This window comes from Branchiostoma floridae, chromosome 3 (assembly GCF_000003815.2).
Source record: "Branchiostoma floridae strain S238N-H82 chromosome 3, Bfl_VNyyK, whole genome shotgun sequence".
Taxonomy (NCBI): Eukaryota; Metazoa; Chordata; class Leptocardii; order Amphioxiformes; family Branchiostomatidae; genus Branchiostoma; species Branchiostoma floridae.
Window position 1 is genome coordinate 15,107,141 of NC_049981.1, and position 20,430 is coordinate 15,127,570.

At 40.1% G+C, this 20,430-nt stretch overlaps 2 protein-coding genes across 4 annotated transcripts in view; both read right to left on the reverse strand.

Annotated features, from left to right (window-relative positions):
• LOC118411916 (alpha-mannosidase 2x-like) overlaps positions 1 to 13,817 on the reverse strand; it is a 58,669-nt gene extending 44,852 nt beyond the window's left edge. The window contains exon 1 of the mRNA XM_035814418.1: positions 13,385 to 13,817. Coding sequence (XP_035670311.1) covers positions 13,385 to 13,513 — 129 coding nt within the window. The 5' untranslated portion in view covers positions 13,514 to 13,817. The remainder of the gene's footprint in view (positions 1 to 13,384) is intronic.
• Positions 13,818 to 17,211: 3,394 nt separating this feature from the next.
• LOC118411950 (failed axon connections homolog) lies at positions 17,212 to 20,379 on the reverse strand. 3 transcript variants are annotated; one of them, XM_035814476.1, is made up of 5 exons: positions 19,814 to 20,379; positions 19,026 to 19,162; positions 18,738 to 18,904; positions 18,035 to 18,240; positions 17,212 to 17,582 (listed from the first exon to the last, which is right to left on the reverse strand). In XM_035814476.1, the coding sequence occupies exons 1-5, from the start codon at positions 20,022 to 20,024 to the stop codon at positions 17,368 to 17,370; spliced, it is 936 nt and encodes a 311-aa protein (XP_035670369.1). In that variant the 5' UTR covers positions 20,025 to 20,379; the 3' UTR covers positions 17,212 to 17,367. The 3 variants fall into 3 exon arrangements, with proteins under 3 accessions (XP_035670369.1, XP_035670370.1, XP_035670371.1); XM_035814477.1 differs by having other exon boundaries at positions 19,809 to 19,939; XM_035814478.1 differs by lacking the exon at positions 19,814 to 20,379 and adding an exon at positions 19,546 to 19,798.
• Between the last annotated feature and the right edge of the window lie 51 nt (positions 20,380 to 20,430).

The window sequence follows — 20,430 nt, forward strand, 5'->3', positions numbered from 1 at the left end:
CACAATACAACAGCCATAACCAAGTTACTATCTAACATTTGATAAAGTAAAGATATAAAATATCCATTTTTGTGATTGGTCAACACAGCAAACTTAAAGACATCCTGCCAACCAAATGCAATACATGCATTTGTTCAATTATAAATAACAACTGTTTTTTTAAACCATAGCCTACATGCACACAGACAGTTATAGTGGACGGTGGAAGGCTATTATGAAACTTACAATGCAAAACATCTTCCCTTTGCTCCTTTTATCAATTTTCATGGAACACACCAGCCCGAAGTCACAATATAATATATTTTCTTCCAATTTGCAAGCATTAGTCAAGAGCAAGGGAATTTTCCTCTAGGCAAAAGATATGAATAATTTTCTCTCATTTTCTTGTCATTTATTTATCATAAAGGTGTGAAAGTGTTGCCTGGGGTGCCAAACCTCTCAATATGCCATATTTATTTATGAAACAAATCATCGCACCAGCACCCATGCAGAGTATCCCAGTTCTAGACAACAGGCCAGAAGATTGAGGCCACATCAGGTTATTTCCTCAGTTCTCATGCATTTTTTTAAGGTGGAAGCGGGCATCACAAAAGTAGAAGCCAGGGAGGAAAACTTTAAAAAAGCTGTATTCACAAATGCACACAAATGTGCTCCAATTCAAGGAATAAACCTGGTCCCAGCCTATGTTTTTATGTTTTGCCGGTCAAGCAATTATTTTTTTCAATCTGATCATGAGAACAAACGTTTTAAATTGGTGTGGCCCTGATATACATGTAAGTTTAACCACTGCGAGCCCTTCAAGGTTAACGGTATGACATAGTGTAAATCTTGAACCCTTATTCGCAGTGGTTTTTAATTTCATGGTTTTCAGGGTGAGTTCTCAACTGCGAATTTATAACACAGCGATGTTATGCATTTCCAAAGTATTGGTACAGAATTGTTTCAACCACAAACTTAAAACACAACAAAAATCTGTTTTCAATCACTACTGCAAAATTAAATCCCCTCAAAAGTACATAAATTTACAGACTAAATTTTTCTGTTGTAACATGCTACCCTAAATAAATTTACCTGTAAGACACATGGACAAAATATAACTGCACAGCATGTACTATCGAAGTGAAAAATTACTGCAGAGCTTGTTAATTATCTAAACTGCTAGAGGCTTAATTGGCGCATTACCCTTGCAGCTAGGACGGGGGTATGATGTTATATACATGTTTATGTGATGTATTGTTTATGGCGACTATCACTGGCACACATCACACTTAATTGGCCATAACAGACCACCACTGTGAAGGCCAATGAGAACATAAAACAGGTTGTCTCCGATAGAAGTGTTCACCTTCAAGCTATAATGTGTATCAACATGTAATCCTGGCAGACAAACTAAGTAGTGCAGGCAACCACCACATTAAACCAGCAACCACTGTCTGAGGAAAATACAAATATTCTATCATAAATATGCCATAATGTCATCTCAATCTATAGTGATATAACGTAAAGATTCTTTATAAGTTTAAAAATGTCAAAGAACATACAACACGAGGTTAAAAAAACACACATATTTGATAGTAAACATGTCAAAAGTTAATTTTGATTTACAGGGATATCAAGAGCCTGAGAATTTCATATCATGAATATTTATATTGTCTTGGGAAAAGAGTTACAAATGCCATGGTTGCAATTGATGGCATAATAAAAATCTAGGAAATATGCTAAGTATTTTGATTGCCAGGGAAGAAGGAACATTTACCAAACAGAGTTACAATCAAGTACAATGCCAAGTTACTATAAAACTTTCTCTTTGCATAAATTCAATAGGGACTACAAATTAGCCCATTATACAGTAACTATGGAGGTAGAAAGTAAAAACATGTCCAAGCTAAATTATGTTATTATTTAGAATGGCTTTGCTAGTACATAGAATAACTGCAGCCGCCACGCCACGTCGAGAGTTCGAGGCTTTTTTATTTTCCTTCCGCGAGAGAAAGTAGTCCGTTCTATGACTTCGGGCGTCAACAGCCCCTACAAGAAAGCTTATCGCTGGAGTACATTACCGTTTATCTTACTAATGTCAAGTTATTTACAATATTTTAGACTCATTTATTATCTCTGTGGATTTTTGAACCGATAGTTTATCGTTTTCCCGTCAATAATACGGCCCGAAATCTCGTGATTTTCGTGTAATTTCCCCTCGTATTTTTTAACTGTTGTAGATTACAAACCAACAGGAATTTGGGACCACAAGAAAGAGCAAACATTGTAGTTTCTGTCGGTATAAGGCTCATCATACATTTTGAGGGCGTAATGCAAATGCCGCCAATCCGCGCGGAGTCATGTCATAATTTTGACTCCAGAATAGAACGCGCCCGATTTGACTTTTTCAGTAATCATCGACTCTGGACAGGTCTTCGTCCCATAGATATCGAATCTTTGACCGGAACCAAGTTAACAGTGGTCCCCCGTATATAAATTCCAACTTTCAAGTTGATATGCCAATCCGAGATGATATAAATATAACTTCAAAAGTTCTAACTGACTACCGTAGCGAACCGCGCGCCGTTTTGGGACAGTTCTACGTTCCATGACCCCCGGGCGTTGGGACTACTTACAAGAAAGCTTGCTGCTTGAGTTTACAACTATGTATATTCAACATTTCATCGCATATACAACTTTAAAGCTTCTCACTTCACTCCTTTGGATTTTTAACAGATTTGTCTAGCTGTATCCATTTGATTTTATAACCTGAAATCAGTTGATTTTAGTGCAATTTCCACCGCTTTTTTGTCTTGTGACAGATTTGAAAATAAACGGAAAATTTAGTGCACAGAATAGTCCAAATTCTCTTCTTTCAGTCGGTATATGGCATACTATCCATTTCGTGGTAGTAATAGGCTTTTTTCCCAATCGCGCGAGGGCACCTCATCAGAGGCATTCAAAAAAGAACGCTTCCGCCCTTGCGTCAACGCCCGTTCCACGGAGCCCGCGCCAGACACGCACCGCCGTATTTGCGTCCTAGTTGCCGTAAGACCAATGTAGCATTTGCTAATTCAGTCCGTCTCAACACTGTTTTATTCCGTATGTGTCCTCTGACAATACCGGGGATGTGCATCGGTACCGCAACTTGTGTTAAAAAGCCAGCTGTACTCGAATCAGCTACACCAACAACTTGCAATATTTGCGCGTAAAACAGTCGATAAGGTGACCCCGATAGACATGGACTTTCAAACCTTTCCAAATTTCAAACCAACAGGATCTTTACATGAGTTGTAGTCGAAGATTCGACAAAGCTAATTCACTAGTCATTAAAGATAGAATCGAGGGCGTAATGCAAATGCCGTCAATGTGAAATTCGTCGAAATTTTTGCCCCGCACGGCACCGCCATTTTGCTCATTTTACTATGTAACAAATATGACCATGAAACTAACTTTTATTGCCGTAAAATCCCCCCAAAACGGTTTATACAGAGAGCACATGGTGTTCCCTTCTTGTACATATAACGTAATCTTTGTAAAATGGCCGCCAAATAGGTTTAAAACAGCTGTTTAAGTTGGGTGAAATTTCATCCAACGGTCACGCGACAAGCCTTTCCTTAGCAACGACGTTGCTAGGGACCGCGGAACACTTCGAACTGCAAATAAAAACGGTTCGATTCGTGTTCGATTTACTACGTGGCTTGGCGGCTGACTGTACTTATACTGAATGGTTGTATTTGCCCAAAACCATGCATAGCATGATGTATGTTTAGGATCGGAGTGGGGAGGGGGACAAATAGCATATTTTACTTTAAGTTACTATAAATTCAGTTTTATTTAATGGAACATAATGTTGTGGTGAAGGGACTCACAAATGTTTTGGGCTTTCCAAGTTCATGGTGGGAATGCAGCACACATCAATAATAGTGAAATAAAACATATCATTTGATAATTTTGTGACAGACTTTTTTGCGGTGTGATGATTTTGCAATGGAGTGATCACAAACACCCCACAGATATTGTAAGGAATACAGTAAACCATACATCAATATGGCTAATAACCACATCTCCAACATCTAATAGATGGCATTGATTTTTTTGGCCAGACCTGAACTTCAACTAATGCTTGGGAATCAAAGATCTATTGGGTTGTCAATAAGGCGGGTATGTTATCGTGTTGGCAATGACAGCTGACAACCTTTACAAATGATCGGGACAATGAGTCAGGTTCAATTCTAACTCACCGGCTCCAAATTGTCTAGACTCATTACTGGCACACAGCAAATTAGAGACCAACCTTCTCCCTGCTGCCTCACCCCCTGCCAGTACAATTTTGGTGCCAAACAGCTACCTTAGCAGGCTGAGGGTTAAGAAGGGGGCAGTGAAACCCCAATCCAGCTAATATAGTGATTAGTTTTTGACAAAATTTCCTTTCACGGTATATCTATTAATAGTGAAGACGGACCAGGCAATCAGAAATTACAGACGTCACCCCTTACCCATATTGCTTTGTCAGTCCAGTCCCACCGACTAATAAAAGTAATAGCACCACTGGGAATGTACATTCAAATATATGGCATTATGTTGCAAGTTGTGTATATACACTGAAGCACACAGACAGAAAAAAGGCAAACAGACAAGCCAAAAACGATACTTCATTCCATAGATATTCATTTAACAAAACAAATTCCAATATTGTGTCCTAGTCATATATAATATTCTCAATGTTAATCATATTGAGCTAAGACCTCCCCCCTTCCCCGCACCTTTACCTTGGCATGTGCACTGCAATCAAGTACAGGACAGCATGGGCAGTCTGATTACATTCACTGGTATGTGACATGGAATACATGTGGCATGTCAGAGTCACTACAGGTCAACTCATGACCTGAAAATGCCAAGTTCTGTTGTGCCTTGTCTGTTGATACAAGAATTGCAATGGAAATTTAGAGAACTTCAATGAAATAATATTACAAGTTTCAGGGCAGTAGGTTTTGGTCTGAAGAAATGGCAAAAATCTCTCTCCCTCTCTCTGAGACTGGGCCAAACAGCTTTGTGCAATCACTACACCAAGGGGCTAGTGCACTGTCATATCCACCGTGGCAGCAGTACTAGTGTTCAACTTTCACTCCCCTCCAAAGTGTGTACAGAGCTCGAGACAGCAGCATACCATTATAAAAAGTCTTTGGTATGACTTGGCCAGGGATCACAACGTACAGACTGCAAGGCGAAGTCACCAATGATTGAGACTAGTGAAGGCTGAAGGGGCTCTAATATAATCTGTCAACCCTAAAGTTAACAAGTCTGGCAATGTCCTAGCCTCGACTACATGTAATAACCCAAATATTTGTTTAGTATGTACAATTAATCCCTTAACAACTTCCATCTAGTTTTCATATCATACATCATTCACAACAGGTGAAAGCTTCATTTAACCTTATTTTTAAATTCAAACCATGCCATGTCTCACATATCGTATCTATGAATTAACACTTAGCCTATAGTAGAGTCTATACTAGTACTAGGTATTGCTATTTGAATATGGATAGAAAATTTTCTTTTTTCTTTCTCACTACAGTACAAAGCTGCTTTCAAGGCCTGAGATATGACCATACAGGTACATGTAATGCCAACACAGGCTTAGTTTAACTTTGTGTTATTACTACTCAATATCTGTAAGCTTTGAGTACACTTGAATTTACTGTAATCTTCTTTGAGAACAAATACTATAACATGGATGTCTTTTGAGTCTGCGTAATCATGCAGCATATGGTAGCAAACACAACTCCTTCTGCAAGCAACACGTGGCACAAGTTACAATGTTTGTTTTTGTGGTATAATCAATAAGATAAGAACTTTCAACATGGCACATTTAAATGTGTTTGGCTAGGTGCAGAGCAAATAAGAAGCCATTTCAGATTGGTTCAGACTATATGACATTCTAGTCTAGTACTAATCAAGCCAGTATCATTTCGTTACAGTGCATTAAGGACAACAGGTAACAACAGGTACAAAATACGGGAGCATCAATCTGTATCATGTACCGTTGTACCCAGACTTGTACTGAAAGTTGTCCATGTAGTTTTTGACACAATTGAAGGGATGACAAGAGGTGGAAGATCTTATGCCAACTGTACGTTTCTAATGTTTGTCATAAGGTTTTGATAGATATTACATGACTGTAAATGCATTTAAGTTCGCTGGGACTTTATTTCACGGTAGAGGAAAAAATAACTTTTCGCGGTGGTTTGAGGTTCCCGGTAACACCATAGACTGCAGTCTAATACCATAATAGAAAAATATTTGCAGTAGTTTAAAGTTCGCGGTGAAGTGGTCACCGCAAAAACCGCGAACATTAATCCATCGAAACATTTCTGCATTTAAGGTATGTGCATCCGTGGATCACTTCCTTTCACTCCATTTACAGCAAATAAGACTAGTACATGGAATACATATAACTGCAAAAATAGTGACAAAAGTGACCAAATACAATAAATAATAGTCATGTCAGACAACAGCTTGTTTTAACACATTAGAACAAAACATCCAGACAGTTGAAAACAAAACCTCAATATTGGTCTATATAATATATGGATCATTCATTATACAGAAATATATTAATATCATATGTTATCGTGAACAGCTGTCGCAGTCCCACAAACAGTGTAATCACACCATGCATACATGTATGTTTTGCTCCCATTGCTACTTGGATATTAACAACCATTACATAAACATTCTTTATTAGTGTTCCAAGGTACATTACCAGTACACATACAAGTGTGTTAGAGTGTAAAGGAATGATGTTGATTATTATGGGTAATGTTTTATGGTGTTATGAACTACATGGTTATACAGAGCCACGGTAATGATATAAATCAATTAACTTTCACCTTGGTAAAAGTTATTAACGATTCATCATCTAATTTCTGAAATGACACGTCAACAATACAAATGGTTTTGCTTATGGCCAAGGCTCTAAGAAAATAATTGAGTCCCAACATCACAAACAGATTGCAATCTACATAATAGAGACTGATATTTATAACTGAATTATAGGCAAAATACCATTTTGAAGTTTTTAATATCACAATAATCATAACTAATAGCAAGGAGGTTATATTCAGAAGGAGATTGGACACAATTTGCCTTCATTCAGTGATGTTCCCCTCAGGTGAGAAGTAACAACTTCACGTCGAGGTGCTAATTACCCCCCGATCTGCATACGCCGGCAAGCAAGGGCCTTTGTTTACAGTCTTTTTCAAGATAACTCGCACTGGAAACAGTGACTTTAAAACGGGTTTTGGTGATTTTGAAGAAGTTCTTGAAGAATCGAAGGCACCTGACTGTCTTGCAGACAACACAGAACTAGCAATAGCGATAGCAGTAACATTTTTACTTGTAATACGTGCGGTTTAGCTAAGCTGACCTCACTGTCACAATACATGTAATTAACTGCCACTGCATTTAAACTAACGTATTGCATCTAGAAGTTCATTTTCTAAACGATAATATGTATTTTAAGACCATCAAAAATTCTTACCTTCAAGATCGTTCATACTTTTCTGCAACAATTGTCTTGCGTAGCGGAAATAAATAGACTGTGGGGAGGGGGAGGGAAATCTTTATTCATCGCTACCGTCAAGTCAGAATACCGACTAGAAATTGTATGAACTATTTGATCGGGTAAAAATGGCGCCAAGCCCTGAACCCAACATCCGATCAAAGCGGCACCGCCGGAGGGCGGAAACAAAAGGCCGCCACGGGAGTTAGCAGGTCTAAACAATACCGCGCAGCGGGGTATTAAGCCCGTCCAATCTCCTTCTGAATATAACCTCCTTGCTAATAGTAAATGTATACGCATCATTCAAACACTCAACATATACTTTTTGTAAGATGTAAATTCATTTATATTTGTGGGGATTAAATTTCATATGCAGTAGAGGGGAAAAGACTAGGAGGAACCTGGAAAATTCTGGAGTTATGCAATTTGTGTATTTTTTTTAATATGCAAAATTTATATGTCAACGATAAGAAGGTAGACTGAGAAGTTTGATTCAGAACCAGATATTTTCAGTGCTAGGGCCAAAGCAAGTTTGTATAAGTGTAACAGTGGTGTTCAAGGACTGCTAAACCGAAGACGCCTAACGGCCAAATCCCTTTGGCCGAACGGTTTGCACGTTCGATTTGTGATCCGGCTGCCCGGGTTTGGCGCGGGTTCGAATCCCGGGAGTCGGGGTGTTGTTTCTTTCTGTTCTTACTCGCCCCTCTGGTTGTTTCACTGGTTCCCATGCCGACCCTGTGATTAACAGGCTAGTATGTGCCACACAGGGATGTCGATCTCGGAGATTCGAGGACGAATCTTGAAAAGAAAAGGGGGAGTAGTGTAACAGTGGTGTTCAAGGACTGCTAAACCGAGGACGCCTAACGGCTTAAGCCTTTTGGCCGAACGGTTTGCACGTTCGATTTGTGATCCGGCTGCCCGGGTTTGGCGCGGGTTCGAATCCCGGGAGTCGGAGTGTTGTTTCTTTCTGTTCTACTCGCCCCTCTGGTTGTTTCATAATTATGCAATATTTTACCAAGCAACAGTCCTATGTTCAAAGCCAATAGCCCATGTCCAACATAATGCATTATTTCAGCAGTCTGGGTAACAGCCTTTTTAGTTAGGCCTTTATTCCACAGCCTATTACAGAGCAGACACATGCCAATCAAGGCCACTATGTAGCTAGGTGCCAAGAGGCTTAAAGGTAAATGACCCACAAGAAAGTATAGCCAATTTATCCATATTATCAGTGGGGGGAGCCATATCAACAAAAGGTTCTACTAGGTTATGTGCATGGCATAGCTATTTCATGATTAATCTATGGAGACCTACTTTAGGTGATTCTCTCTCAATGGAAAAGAATCACAACAACATCTGTAAAAATCATGGAAAACTGCCTGCATATACTAGAACTGTGGCATATTATACTTAAACTGTTGTGTCGTCTGTCTCTGTTATTCTGGCAATATTGGCCATGTGGGAACCCTCAAATGTAATCTGATACATACGTGTGACTGCTCAATTTCTAGAAGCTTACAACGTTAAGTGGTCTGGTAGACTGTGCAAAGTCTGGACTGCCTTTTAAAAACCGGAAAGAGCATTGACTGCATTCAACAAAACCTATAACAAAGTTATATAACTGTACTATGCAGTTTTAAGAGAGCTGTCCAGAGTTTGAGAGGAAGCTGCTGGGGGTCCCAAAATTACATTTATTTTCTTCCTTGGGCTTTGGACAAGTTACATGTAAATGCACAAATCTACTTCTAACATATACAAAAGATCATGACAATTAATTCTTATAAAATTTTACGATTATTTCTGTTATCATTCAATCTTTCTGCATTCACATTTTATTTTGTTTCTTATCAAGTGCAAAACTCATTGGCTATTTCTAGCTAGTTTCTGTGCAAATGTGTGAAACGTTCATCCATCCAATACATGTGTGTCTTCATGTATGGTTTGAGACAAGTCTTTAAATACAGTTTGTGGAGGAAATATCTTTTCAGTTTTCAAATCCCAACACCGCAACTATGAGCCGTTTTATCTAACTATCACTCCACAGAATTGTTTCAAATGCAAATTCAAAATACCAGACACACGTAACTGCTTAAGTGTAAAGGCCATGATCTGTCAAGTAATTAGCGTACAGTATTAATCAGGGAGAACCATACTGGGAGTGTGACCAATGGTCTCCATTTCAATAAAAGGACAGTGAAAATAAATGATGGTGATATCAAAATAGCTGTACAGGTGATGACATGTCATTTGTCACACATATGGCATGTGACCTAGTTAGACTCAGACTAATCTTCCTGTCGCTGACAAACACATACAGGGCTTGAAATACTTTTCTCTCCAGTGCAGGTAACATTGAAAATTACCTGCACCAGACAGAATTTACCTGCACCACTCTGAATTTTGCAAGCATTGGTCATACTTAACTCTGTTCAGGAAACATTGATAGTTTTTCCTTTATAGTATTATACTTAAAATAGGAGGTAACAGTCAATGCAGCTATACACCTAGGACATTTATGTATAAAACCATATGGACCAGTGCAGGTTAGGTGCAGGTAAACATCAGAAATACCTGCACAGCTCAAATTTTTCCTGCACTAACCTGCATACATGCAGGTGGTATTCAAGCCCTGACATACATGTACATGCACATGTAGGGTTACTTCACCTTGTCAGCTCAAAATACTGAGAAATGATTTCAAACTGAATAGAAATGTTTGTACTGGTTTATCTATGTTGCCTACCTTTGCAACTTGCTAGCAACCTCTCATGACAACACAAATATGTGTTTTTGTGGTACAGAATTGTTTTGACCACGAAACTAAAATATGGTGATATCCTCCTTTCCACTCCTATCACATAAGCAAATCCTTATGAAAGTAAAGGTATTCAAGGGAGTCCAATAGTCACGGATCACAAATACAAATGCCCTTTCTTCTCAACTCTGCAAATACATTAACATTTTATTGCAACCTATCAAGGTAAAAATGCTACAGGGGCTTAAGTTACAATCACCTCTTAAATGACTTTGTATTGAACTTGAATTACAATGTAGTTGCCCCTTTCCACCCTACATAAATCAGTCTGAAAACAAATGACAAACAGTAGTACAGTACCCTTACTGTGGCTTACCCTGCAGGCTTGTCTGGACCTAATCTCCAAGCAGATGTTAGAGGGGGCTATGCCATGTTTTCCTGCCTCATTATAGTAGCTTGATACAGAAAGGAGCAGCTAGGAAATCATAACAACTTAGCTTTCCCTAACATCTGCTTGGAGATCAGTCTGGACCTAATTATAGTTTAATATGACCCTAGATGTAGTCTGCCTCCCTTTGGGTCTCTACCACATTGTATTTATTCCCAACTGAGGAAAGGTAAAACTAAAAGTAACACCTTCAATTTCACAGTCTGACATTAAATATCTTAGGAGGGGGCAACTGTTTCCTTTCAAATCAAACCTATTTTTCTTGGTACAGTTTGCCTTTTTCTTTTGACTTGATAAGAGTTCACCTTTTTGTCACCTCAGAGCCTTAAGGGGCATTCTTTTGTAAGTAGTCCCCCAGTGCCATGTTTTAAAGTTACAAGTCTTAAAATAAAAACAGGTGCTTTACTTACAGTGCTGTCAGCAATGTTTAATTTCAACCTCTGGACAGTGTTAACAACACATGTATATTTCTATATATACTTGAATGTACATGTGTCAACACTTATTTACTAACTCTGAATAATTGTAGTTAACTGAAAACGCATACATATTTGTGGAGAATTCATAGGGGAAATAATACCACTATGAACATTTCAAGATTTACAATAAAATTTGTCTGCTGCAGGCAATGTTCACACCTAAAGACTAAAACCACCATTTTTGAATCTCCCATTTAGTTCAAAAGTTCAACATAAATAAAACAGCAATGTTTAAACAGACCAGACCTTCCCTTCCATTTGTCATCATACCTCTACCCTTTCTTCTACAAACAGATGAGGGAATGTTTATTCTGTTTCACCCTTGATACATGTTACATATGGTGCAGACATAGCACTTGCCATTTGTGTAATTCCCCACAAATGAGTTTCAATGTGCATCATGTAAAATCTTATTGACAGAACTGAGAATACAGTCAAAACTGTACAAATCATGACCTAGTAGGCATTATGAACCATCTGGCCAATGTGACCAGTTTTGGTGGTTTCAGTCTTAGATTGGCATTTATATTATAAGCTTAAATCCTGTCTATAGTCTTTCAGCAGCCAAAGTGGTCTTCTTGGTCAATTTTGACTGGATAGAAAAATCTTGTTTGCTCTTGAACCTCCTATAAGCACTCACCTTTTAACATATTTGCATCAATATTATATCTGGCACATGTCAATAGTGCATAAACAAGCTGCACAAGGTTTTACTTTTCGTTAAAGGCTTTACTTTAAGTTAGGTACCACCACAAAATCCAACACATACTCATTGGTTTTAATAACTTACAATGATATGGGTGTACTCTGGTGCCCTAATGTGTAACATAAGATTAAGAACGATAACAAACAATTTTCACTGTAACACTTTTTTAAACACTAGTCTAGATAAAATAGATACCGACGGATAATAACTGACTTCTGTTTCTAAAGTATAGAAACACATCACTTCGTACACGTGAAAAAGCTGAGGACAGCAAATATTCTACAATAACAATACAGTGTTTCATGCTTTTGTTCTCGTGTTCCTATAAGGTCTATGCATGTAGTGTGGGTGGAGCCATGTTTGATTTGTAAACAAACTCCATTAAGATCTTAAGTGATTAGGTCTAAACGAATTTAGTTTGACTTTACACACTGCTGTGAAGGGCACTTGCAAATTGTGTACATTCTCAATCTTATGTTTGCATTCAACATTTATGTCTAGACACATATAAGTTATGCATGTATGTAATTATTGTTACCACAGTCACACAATAACGGCATATAATATTAATAAGATTGCCAACATACCGCAGTCCAGTGAGATACCACCTTAAGATGTACCAGTGCCTCTGTTGCCAATAATAAATTTCAAGCCCTGCCTATTACTTACTAGTAATAAAAGGCCACACTAGTAAAACCAAATGGCTACTAGTACTATGTACCAATTTGCTTCCTTCTTGAATGACTGTGACATAAAAGCTGGTGAGACATATTATGTTCATGTGTTCTATTGGGTTTACTTCAGAGGATTCAATTTCCAGAATATTACAAGATAAGGATCATAAAGTGTAGGTTGAAATGTAAAATTGCACAACAAATAAAACCAGGATGTAACCAGGATATCTGCTATTTTCAATGGGCAAATTTGAGGGACAGGTGTCAATGGCAACCTGGTGACACCTGCAGTTTTTTGTACAATAATGGTCTGTAGACAGTGTGTATTATTCGTTTTCATTTCACATCTATTCATATTAGATAAAGTATCTCTGGTACAAATTTGATGTGTTGAAGTATTGTGACTGTAAACCTTAAATTGACAACGTTGATTGACAGCTGTCAATGACACGATGCCACCTGTGGATTCTATAGACAACTACTACATTATTCATCTGGTATTTGTTTATCAAAAGCAATGTTTGCGACACAGGGTCCAAGCTGTTGACGTGTCAAAGTATTATCTAGATAAACAAGAGGCTGTGCACAGTTACTGTAAATCCACCTGGTTATTTTCATGGAGAAAAAACAGGATTTTGCAATATTTCAAAAATTTATGGTTGTGAAACAATCCTGCTGTACAATAGTCTATTTAATGCGTCATATTCATAGAGGTATATAAATCCAAAGTTAGAAGATTTACAGTAAGTTTGATGGACAGGTGTTTGTGGTGTAGAACTCACCTGTCCCATCTCCATAGACACGCGGCTCCGCAGACTCCCGTGCAGGTTGAGCTGGTCCAGCATGAGATACATGGAGAAAAACGCCACGAGGAACATGCAGGACCCGAACAACGCCACGTACTTCTTCATTCTGGCTTCTTACGGCGTCTCCCAAGAAAGAAGCGAGCGGGGGGTTGGGGAGGTGTTAGCTGGGCATGTTCGGTTCGGATTCCGCAGGCAGCACCGTCTGGAAGAACCTAACTAACCCCGGGCCGGCTTCACAGGTAGTGCGGCAGAATTAGCCACCGCAGCCGCTTCACACGGGGGTTCGCTACGATAGAAAGACTGATGAACGCACAGGAGGGGGCACACAGGCGATGACAATGGTACAAGAGCGAAAAATTAACGGCAAATTTCTTCTGTCCCCTCTTCTGCGAACCGAACACTGTATTTCCGGATCCCGTGGAAGGAGCACGATTAATGGTGACGTCGAGATTAGTGCGCACTTTTGCTGAAAACGTCATGTCCGGGTGGAGCGTACTTATAGCGCTACTCCAGTAATCCGCTAGTCAGCGCTGTTGCACAAGCAAAACTTTCTATCAGGTGATCAGTAGGTGACTGGTTCATGTGGAAGAATGAGTTACAGGTTTGACGAATCTCTCTGTCTTTCTGTGTGTCAACAAGATAACTCAAGAACGGCTGGATACTGCTTTGATTTGATTATATGGATGACATCCTCTGGGAACTCCAAAACGGATGCCAGCGTATGAATCTAAAAAGTGCCCCCCCCCCACAAAAAAAAGTTGCCTTCATCAGCTGAAATCTCAGTGGTCACTAAGAAGCTTAAGGTTGAACAAAGACCAAACATACACGTGTACTACAAGATATGACATTGAACCCTGCATGGTAGCTATTGCAGGTATTTTGGGCGAATACGGGCGGATCCGACACGGAATTCGTGACAAATCCGAACATCTGATACCGTTATTGGGAACTCAGTTCTCGGATACGGAACCGTGGTCTGTTTCAAGTGTTTTTGTAGATCCGACGAGAAATTCAACATATCAGAAGATCAGACACTGATATCCGGAGAATCCGAATTCGAAAAACAAGGATTTTGGACAGATACGGAGCCGTATCAACGTTCGCCGTGATTTGCCACGGACGTTCACATATACGGACTTTGACATATTCCGACCCAAAATGTGTTTCAAAATGTGTGAACTTTAATAGGTTTATTATTCATAAATAACCTTGTATACTATTTAACGATACCCATACATCATTATTCAATAAAGGGCTATAGAGAGATTCTTTCCAGCATATCTGTAACGCGGGCATACTTCATTACACCCTTTTTCGCGTGCTCAAACTCAACACGCTCCTTCACTAGTCAAGAGAGTGGTGAAGTTTTGATGACCGAATTTTTAACACATTTATCTTAACAACGTAATTGGCTAGGAATGCATCCATGTTGTACATGATCTCCGTCATGATCAATCTCCGCGTGCAACGTCAACGGCAAACGCTAATCATTTCCGAGAATGCAGTTACGAGGGGCGTGCAATAAGTAATGGCCCTGACCCACTTTCATTTGTCTGATCTAAATGAAATTTTGTATGTGTAATGATTCATATCTCTATGGGTTATGTTGCAAAAGACAGCTCTGAACTAATTGTGGTTTCTGATTTACTGGTGTTTGAACTTAGTCAGGTGCGAAATGGACCAGGTGTGAAATGGAACCAGTTGAGTGTCGCGCAGTGATCCGGTTTTTGTATTTGAAAGGACGCACACCAAAGAAGACTTTTGATGAAATAAATGAAACTTATGGTGATGATGCCCCATCATATGACCTTGTAAAACGCTGGCATCCTGAATTCAAACATGGCCGGAAGTCTGTGGAAACAGCTCCCAGACCTGGTCGTCCCTCTTCTGCCATTGATGAGGCATCTGTTGGAGGACCAACCTGGGGTGTCCTACAAAAACGGTTTCCAGAGCTGCATCAAACGATGGGAGAAATGCATAACTCTGGGTGATTCCTATGAAGAGAATGACTAATATCTGTGCCAAGTTTTATTAATCTCCTGCTATGGGAAATGGGTCAGGGCCATTACTAATTGCACGCCCCTCGTACCTTCTGATTTTGTGCTATGCCAGACAGTGTGCCCTAACGTGACAGACTTTTGTAATTTATCTCTCTTCTGGAGTTATTGATGAATTTAAGTAAACAGTCTATAAAAATTGAACTTTACATTTATTATATTCTATTATATTCTAGTACAATTGTTGTTGTGTGTACTTCTTGTCTCACGCGAGGAGGGCAAATCTCGCCACAATCCAGTGATGTTCTTACAGAAAATAAACTTAATGCACTGAATGCGGCCGGCGACCCGACTAACAAAATCGTTTATAATACATATGAGAAACGACGCCGCCAACATCAACAAAACTTTGTCTATTTATTGCGAAACATCTTCGGCATTTCGAAGACTCTCCATAAAGTTTCATTTTCATCCACGGTACGAATCATATGCTAGAATATAACAAGTCTTTGGAGCGTTCGATCACCTGTCATCTTCACCGGCCACACTCCTGCGGGGGAAAAAAAAACAGCAGCTATGGTCGGTTTTCTACTCAACAAACATTAAGGCGCATATTTGTAATGGTTTTCTGAAGCTTTATTTCTATAATGTGTATGACAGTCTTGTGGTCCCTTGGTGCAGGCCGTATAAGCGGTATCATATAAAGGGCCCCCAATACGCATTGACCGGTGATCGCAGTGGGTTGGCGCTACCAACATTATTTCAAAATTCTGTTGTTTTTTTCCAAAACAAGAAATGAATTTGTTTTAGTAAACTTTGAATATAAATGACAGCTGTGTGCGTGGATTTGATTCATTTTGTAATCACTTTTCCAATCAGCATTGAGCCATTGTCAGTGGTAACAAAAATGGCGTACTGATGTCACGGGGTTATACCTCCCCTTACGGGGTGGCACACCCTTTCTTCTAGCTGAACTTCAGTACAAGACGGGGATGCGCCAGGTCTCCGGTCCGGGTACCGGTGAATGATGTAAATCACCATGTGGCTGAAACGGTATGAAGGTTCGCCAGGCCTCCCGTGACCGGGTGATTTGAAGTGAATCACCAACTCCAGACAGAAGGGTTTGCTCCATCTCACACCGCACCATCGCACGTGTGGGGGTTCTTTAACGTGCATAGGGTGTGGCTCTCCCCATACACGGGACCTCCATTTAACGTCCTATCCGAGGGACGGCCCTGGCCAAAGCTAGGTACTCATTTTCACCTGAGTATAGTGAGGAAAGCCGTGTAAAGTGCCTTTCCCAAGGGCACAAGATCGGTAACACGGCAGCTGGATTCAAACCGCAACCTCTCGGTCACGAGGCGAACACAATACCACTGCTGTGCTACGCGGTTCCACTTCCTATATGTCACATATAATTTCACAATTAAACATTTTCATTTTGCACCTCTGGCATGACACATTTCTAACTCCGGTGTTTTGTGCTGCTTGTGTATGATCTTCTCTCCTCATTCTCTGATGCATTACCTCCACGCACCCGTTGATAGAAAGTAATGAATAGTAACAAGGCAGTTAGGCACAGTTGTCTTACCACTCTTTATCAGAAACATAAGGCACAAATTAACAAATTAGGACAACCATGTCTCACGTTTTCACTCACCGTTATTATCATTAAGATTATAAGGAAACTTAGCCCCGTCATCATATGAAATAATGTTAGGTCCGCATCTTATCATATAAATATAGACCCATGTCTTATAATCGTAGTCGTTATATAGGTCTTAAAATCATCACATCCAAAACGCATTAATTTCTATATGTTTATTTGTCTTCTCCATCGAAACCCATCGACGTGTATATGATCACCCCGGTGTTAATGTTACGATTCATACAACCCTTTAATCACCAGTTGAAAATCACATGTACTAATATGAAGGAACAGTTTCTATAACAAAGACGACCTCATTGGTCCTTTTTCGTGTTTCCCGTCAGTTGATCCCAGTCTAGCCAATAACGTTCCTTCATACGGATGGTGTAGGCCTGTAGGTTGGGGCAGTCCTCGGTAACAATCCTGTACATGTAGGTGCCCGGCATGGTCCACAGGATTTGTGCCAAGAAACCAAAGACGGCGGCGTCGGCTTCGGTTGGTTCGTCTCCCATAAGATACAGCTTGGAACCTATAGACGATTTGTAGAAAACATAACATTCATATCACTAACATCGTATCAACAAGGTGACCGTTGAAACACATCATTGACGGACCACAACTAAACAGGCAATGGCTGCACGCAAAAGTTAGGTGTGATGGGTCGTTCGGTGTAATATAACCAGCTGCTGCCGCGCCGCGCGCCTGTGAAGCTGGTGTGTTACGCCGAACGGCGGTTATACCGGCTATACAGATACAGATACATATGCACCTGGGCAACTGGTCACCTGACTGTCCCGAGTTAGCACCAAACGACAGCTGCTTTAGACCCTTGCAATTTAGCACGACCAAATGATCACTGGGGGACGGTACAACATGGGAAAATAAGTATGTGTCGATGCGAGTATTGAAAGGTCGGGGCTTACAAACATATTTTTATCGGGAGGCAATGTGATATGTTGATATGAGGGATTAGGATCTTACCCAGGAAGTCTGAGAGAGCTCTGACATCTTTCTCAACAATGGCTTCCAGCTCAGCGTCGGAGTGACGACCGATGCCGTGGGCCCACATGTTCTTTTTAATGGTCTTTATTGCAGGCTTCAGGTAGAAGAAAAAGATGAACCAGGATACCTCCCACAGCTCCTGTATCTTATCCTGATTATCAATCATCTTACACTTTGCGCCTCCCCTGTATACGAGTAAGAAAAACATGGACAGAAGCATCAAACGTTAATAACGTTCTACGCAAAGACTTATGCATTATGCTGCCACCAATCAATATCCATAGACATTGCTTTGGCTTTGCAAACTTGGACATTTTGAAAACGGTTCGCCAATGAAGTATGGCCTAATATTGTTATGTGAGCAGGAATATACAATCTATCTTACGAGAATGAAGTGGGGTCTATACAAGCGGCATGCACATATACAACCAGCATGTACGAATATCGAATAACTATGTCTATCTTTGGACGGTACCGGTGAACGATACCTACTTCTCATTACCTTTGACCCACTTCTGACGTCACGTTTCCATAAAGGTCACGTGAGTGAATGTAGTAAGTCAGGTTTCCTAAACAAAACAGACACGTCAGCTCAACTTCGTCAATATATGTCTCCTGTGCCAAAAAGAAAGTTTTAATATACCCTTTTGAATAAACAAACAAAACAGACACGCGGACAAACCAATATGTGTTCTCCTCCAGCATCTTAACAAAGGCCCGGCTGACGGCCCGGTCAGCATCATGAAGTGACCGGTTGAGATCCACTCCCTTCTCCTTGTTCAGGAACTCAATGATAAGGTTGGAGTCGCCCATGGCTTGTCCATTGTACTCGATCCAAGGGAGTTTCCCCTGTTTTGTGAAGTGCAAGCAAAGAAATTAAGACGTTTTGATAAAGATTTCAACAAGATCAAGTCAGTATCAAAACATGTAACACAACTGTAAATCAAAGGTTATGTATACTAGCATGCACCTTTGGTCCCATGGCCATCTCTGTAGAGGGCTCGTATGGAATATCAGCCATCCGCAGGTAGGTCTCAAGCTTCAGTCCAAACGGAGACAAACATGGAATCGCCCTGACTGGTGGTATCCCGTGGTAGTGCACTTTTCCTGGATAAGATACAAATACATATAGATAACGTTATATACATGCATATGATTTTAGATGAGTGGATTTCAAAAAAATAGTTTTGCATTTGCAAACTAGATTTCTTTAATCAGTGTCTCTGTTTGTACATGTATGTATGTCACAGAACATTTCCGAATAGTACAATGAGGAATTGATAGAACTTTCTTCCGTTAATCGTAGTATAACTTGTTCAGTTTCGCCCTTGAGGCGTTGCGAAAAGTAAACTCCTCGTGTCCCACATTGTAGGTAAGCTGCGCATGCTGTATGCAATGTGCATATGTTCGCGGCGTGAGAGGCTACCCCCCTTCTACAATGAAATTAAGGTTCCGTGACTTAATCAAGTTTCAGATAGTATGAATCATACCTTAACAAAATTATATAGACGTGACGCCATTCGTGTATGTGACAAGGCGGTTCCAGTAATTACAAAGATATTTCATGTCCTGGATTTCATGTTGTTTTCCAGAACAGCACGTATCTTCCTGCCTTCAAGTTTACTCGAGGGCATTGACATTAGCCAGCTGCTTTTAACATAAGGTCATGGCTACATACGCAGTACACATGTACAATTAAATGGTTCACGTTCTATAAGCGTATAAAAAATAACACTGGTCGGTTTTGAATTACCTTACCTGGCGTGAAGTCTGCCCTAACCTTGACTTTCTGGGTCCTTAATTCTTCACCAGAACATGCCCACAGTACCGCCACTGTAACGCAGACGGAGCAAGCACCGAGGACAACAAGGTCATCACAGGAAAGCTGGGCGGGGTCCGTCAACAACTGCTCAAATGTCTGAAACAAGGTTCCAACTGCTTCCCAGAGACTTTGAACAAATCCGGACATTCTTGCACGTTAAAAAGTCTCTCCCTGATCATGAGGAGGGACTAGGAATTACTTAAGAACGGATTTTTTATGCATGGCAAGTCGTCTAGTCAGCGGCCATTACGCGCCTGCAATGCTGGTGTGTTACACCAGAGGACGCAAGGCCGGGGTGGCCGCAGGAAGGCCCGATCCTGTCTCAGGACGCATGTGTTCCATTTCCAAGTGCTTATAGTTGACGCACATGTGACCAATGACCTACATATGCCATGCAGATGAAAACCTAATTGGGTGAAGATGCAATCATTCCATTGTAGTAAATAAGTGGGGTTTCATGCAGCATTTGAACATTGAGTGAATGTGAATAATATTTGACATAAATCATGCAAATTGGGGTCTCATTTACATAATTGCGAGGAAATGTAAAACA